The sequence below is a fragment of the Marmota marmota genome, unplaced genomic scaffold (genome assembly GCF_001458135.2).
Source record: "Marmota marmota marmota unplaced genomic scaffold, marMar, whole genome shotgun sequence".
Lineage (NCBI taxonomy): Eukaryota > Metazoa > Chordata > Mammalia > Rodentia > Sciuridae > Marmota > Marmota marmota.
The window spans coordinates 54,288,045-54,291,996 of record NW_026000229.1 but is presented as its reverse complement, the minus strand read 5'-3'; the positions used below and the strand labels follow the sequence as shown (position 1 = coordinate 54,291,996).

General features: G+C 34.0%; 1 protein-coding gene across 5 annotated transcripts in view; it reads right to left on the bottom strand.

Moving 5' to 3' along the window:
* The window catches only part of Pcnx4 (pecanex 4), a 33,038-nt gene that overhangs the window by 11,664 nt on the left and 17,422 nt on the right, over positions 1-3,952 (bottom strand). For all 5 annotated transcript variants that reach the window (XM_015480952.2, XM_015480950.2, XM_015480949.2 and 2 more), the window contains 2 exons: positions 2,642-3,005; positions 1,084-1,187 (listed from right to left, as the gene is read on the bottom strand). In XM_015480952.2, coding sequence (XP_015336438.1) covers positions 1,084-1,187; positions 2,642-3,005 — 468 coding nt within the window. The remainder of the gene's footprint in view (positions 1-1,083; positions 1,188-2,641; positions 3,006-3,952) is intronic.

The following is a 3,952-nucleotide window of genomic DNA, read 5'->3' as shown; positions in this document are numbered from 1 at the left end:
AAAAAAAAAAAAAAAAAAAAAAAAAAAAAAGAAATAAGAAAAAAGAAAAAGTCTGTAAGAGATTAAGATGACATTTGAGAATAGACATGGAGGTAGTGAGGGAGTTAGCTACGTAATTATTTGGAGGAAGAGACTTCTAGGCAGAAGGAAGAGCCAGTGTACTGGAGTAAAGTGAGAGAATTAAAGTAGTAGATAATGACAAACAGGGACTAGGGAACCTATTTGGGGCCATGGCTTTTATTTTGAATGGAAGAAGAGATCTACTGAGGGCTTTGAGTGGAGAAGTGACATAATCTGATTTAGGTTTAAAGATCCTTTTGGCTGACTAACTGTAGGACGCATACACAGAAGCAAGGAGAGCAATTAAGAGGCTATTGTAATCATCTGGGAAGGGATGAAGGCAGCCAGAAGTGTTGTGAAAAGTTTAAAGGTGGAGCAAACAGAACTTTAGAGTGAATGTGGGGTATGGAAGTGGAAAACATGACTCCATTACTTTTGGCTTGAGTAACTAGAAGGGTAAAGTTGTTACAAATGACTGCTAGGCTCTGGGACACTCTGATGTGAAGATGTCAAGGAAAAAAAGAAAGAACCATTAGAGGAGATTAACTGGGACTAACTTATGAAATAAGAGTTAGAATGAAAAAAATGAAATTGGAGATATGATAATAAGCAAATCTAATATAGTATTTTGTTCTTAAAGGAAAGAGTGAAGAAGGCTATAGCAGGTAGACACAGGTCAGAAGACGGTTTTTATTAAGCTGAGAATGTTTATATCATATATGACTTAAAATTATTACTGAATCACATTTTTGAGATGTTCAGTTAGATACGGATAAAAAAAGGTCAGGAAGAAAAGGAAGCAAGTATATTTTGTTTTCATGTTCTATTCTAAAATCAACACCAGGTAGCTATCATTATGTGCTTATTGAAAGTTGTCTAAAAAAAATCACTAGGTGTTTTCACTGGTAATTAAAAGGACACTCTTCTTTCAATTTGAGTCACTGTTTGATGTGTGAACAACAGGTAAAATTTTACACATGTACTATAAAAACTATTAGAGAAGTTTCAACAATGCACATTGACCTTAATGTTAATACAGCAGTAAGTATAGCCACGTTCTAGAATCATTATCCATATTAAACGATCCTGGAAACGGCCCAAATAATGAGACCCAGGTAAGAGGAGACCTAAAACAAATTAGGAAAAAAAAAAAAAAGAAAAGAAATTTTCAAGTTTGTTTCATTTTGCCACATGAATCTTCAAAATTAATAACACACCTAGAATTGATTCAAAATTCCTACCTTCTCATTAGGTCAAGAAAAATAACTATTCACTGTTTATCAGGAGTCACTGAGCTGAGCTCTTTGCAAATAGTTGGAAGAGACAATGTACACATGGTAATATATAAAAATTAAAGGATATATTTTTCAGAAAAACAACAGATTAGAAACTATTGTACAAATATATAAAAGTCAATTTCACGTTGCTTTAAAAGATTTTGGACAATTTTGTTTATATGCATAAAATATGTAACAATGTTTGATTTTATTTATATAAAAGTCACATCAATTTACAACATACAGATATTTTTATTTCTGTTTTGTTTGCCATACTGGGAATTGAACCCAGGGTCTCACACATGCTAGGCAAGTGTTCTACCACTGAGCTACATACCCAGCCTAAAAATATTTTTAAAACTTAATTTTTCTTTCAACATCGTATCTCTGAGATTTTCTCAGGTTAAATGCAAACAGCTCCCAGATTAATTCACTATAACTGCTATTAAGAGTTCAGCATATGAGCTGGGCATGGTGGCACACACCTGTAATCCCAGCAGCTTGGAAAGCTGAGGCAGAAAGAGCACAAGTTCAGAGCCAGCCTCAGCAAAAGTCAGGTGCTAAGCAACTCAGTGAGACTCTGTCTCTAAATAAAATACAAAATAGGGCTGGGGATGTGTTCATTGGTTGGGTCCTGGTACCAAAAAAAAAAAAAAAAGCTCAGCATATGAATATAATTGAATTTGAGTAATCTTTTGCTTGTTGATTAACATTTCAGGTGTCTATAATTTTTCACAAGTAATGCCATGGAAATAATCTTTGTGCAAGTACTTGTACAACATTTTGTACAGGACTGACTGCTATTCTTTGAAGGTCTGCTTACAGCTTGGGCCTTGGCTGGCATCTGGGAACCATTCTATCTGATAAGAGTTTCTTGTTGTGCCTAACTATGCAACAAGAAACTTTTGTTTTCAAGAGTATTGATATCAGAACATACTAGGCAGAGAGGGGCTAAACAACCAGCTAGTATTCACTCTTAATGGATCTAAGCTAGAGTATTTATTTGACATATACTCATTATAAATTCATGTAAATACTGAGGGGAAATGTGTTTCCACATTACAATAATGAGCCTGTAATCTGAATTTATTTAAGAAAAGGTTTTTTTAAAAACTCTAAAATTACCTTAGTGAAAATTTACCTAAGAAATTTTGTCTTATAACCTTATATGCCTTCAAATAAGGAGCAAGATATATAGTTCTTATTTCATATTTAGTCTCTCTGCCTGGGCTTTTTCTTCTTCTTTTTGTTTTGGACTTTAAATAAATTACTGAGGTTTTCTTAAGCACAACCCATTTACCTACCTAAACTTCCAGATGCCATTGCAGTCTGCAATGCGGCAGTCAAGCTGGGGACCATTTGGTAGTAGTACACTGTATCTGCACAAACACAGGCTGTGGTGCCTACTGCTCCTGGCCAAACCTGAATAGGTCGAGGGAACCCCACCAAGAACACAGGCAGGGTAAAGAGGGGGAGCAAGGGAGAAGACAGTAGTGTAGAAATAAATATGATGACCATCACGAATGGAGAGAAGATAATATTGAGTATACATAAAATAGTAGTTGTTTTTCGACGTTGCTTCTTTTCTGTCCATGATGTCACAAGTACAGTTGCAGCGAACTGCAATTTAGAGATGAACTGAATCAGACGATCACGCATGACACCAACCTATAGAGACACAAAAAAGATTTTTATTTATTCTTAAAGACTTTTCATGAATTTTTAGAATCACATAAGGAAAACAACATAATAATTTTATTATTGTCCCAGTATTTTTGAGGAAGTAGTCCTTATATGTGATTCTTTGTTAAAATTTTCTTTTTTCAAAAAAAAATATTTATTTTTTTAGTTGTAGTTGGATATGATATCTTTAATTAATTAATTTATTTTTATATGGTGCTGAGGATTGAACTCAGGGCCTCGACGTGTTAGGTGAGCACTCTAGGGCTGAGCCACAACCCCAGCCCCTCTTTGTTATAATTTTTTATAAAATAAAAATGAACAAATGAGGTTACATTTTTAAGTTTGAGCTTTCTTTAAAAAAAAAGCCAGGTGCAGTGGTGAACACCTTTAATCCCCAAAACTTGGGATGCTGAGGCTGGAGGATTTCAAGTATGAGTCCAGCTTCAGCAAATTAGCGAGATCCTAAGCAACTTAGTGAGACCCTGTCTCAAAAATAAAAAATAAAAAGGGCTGGGAGTGTAGCCCAGTGGTAAAGTATCCCTGAGTTCAATCTCCAATAACCAAAAAAAAAAAAAAAAAGAAAACTGACATGATACTATCCATATTATACAGCTGAACAACTATATGCCAACATATTAGATAACTAAGATGAAATTGTCTCAATAAGAAATTTTTAAAAATTGGAATAGATTGAAAACAAGTTTAAAAAAAAAAAAAGGATTAAATTAGTGATTTAAAAACCATCCAAGTTGGGGATATGGCTCAAGAGGTAGCACACTTGCCTGGCATGCACGGGGAGCTGGGTTCGATCCTCAGCACCACATTAAAAAAATAAATAAATAAAAATAAAGATGTTGTGTCCACAGAAAACTAAAAAATAAATATTAAAAAATTCTCTCGCTCTCTTAAAAAAAAAAAAAAAAAAAAAAAAA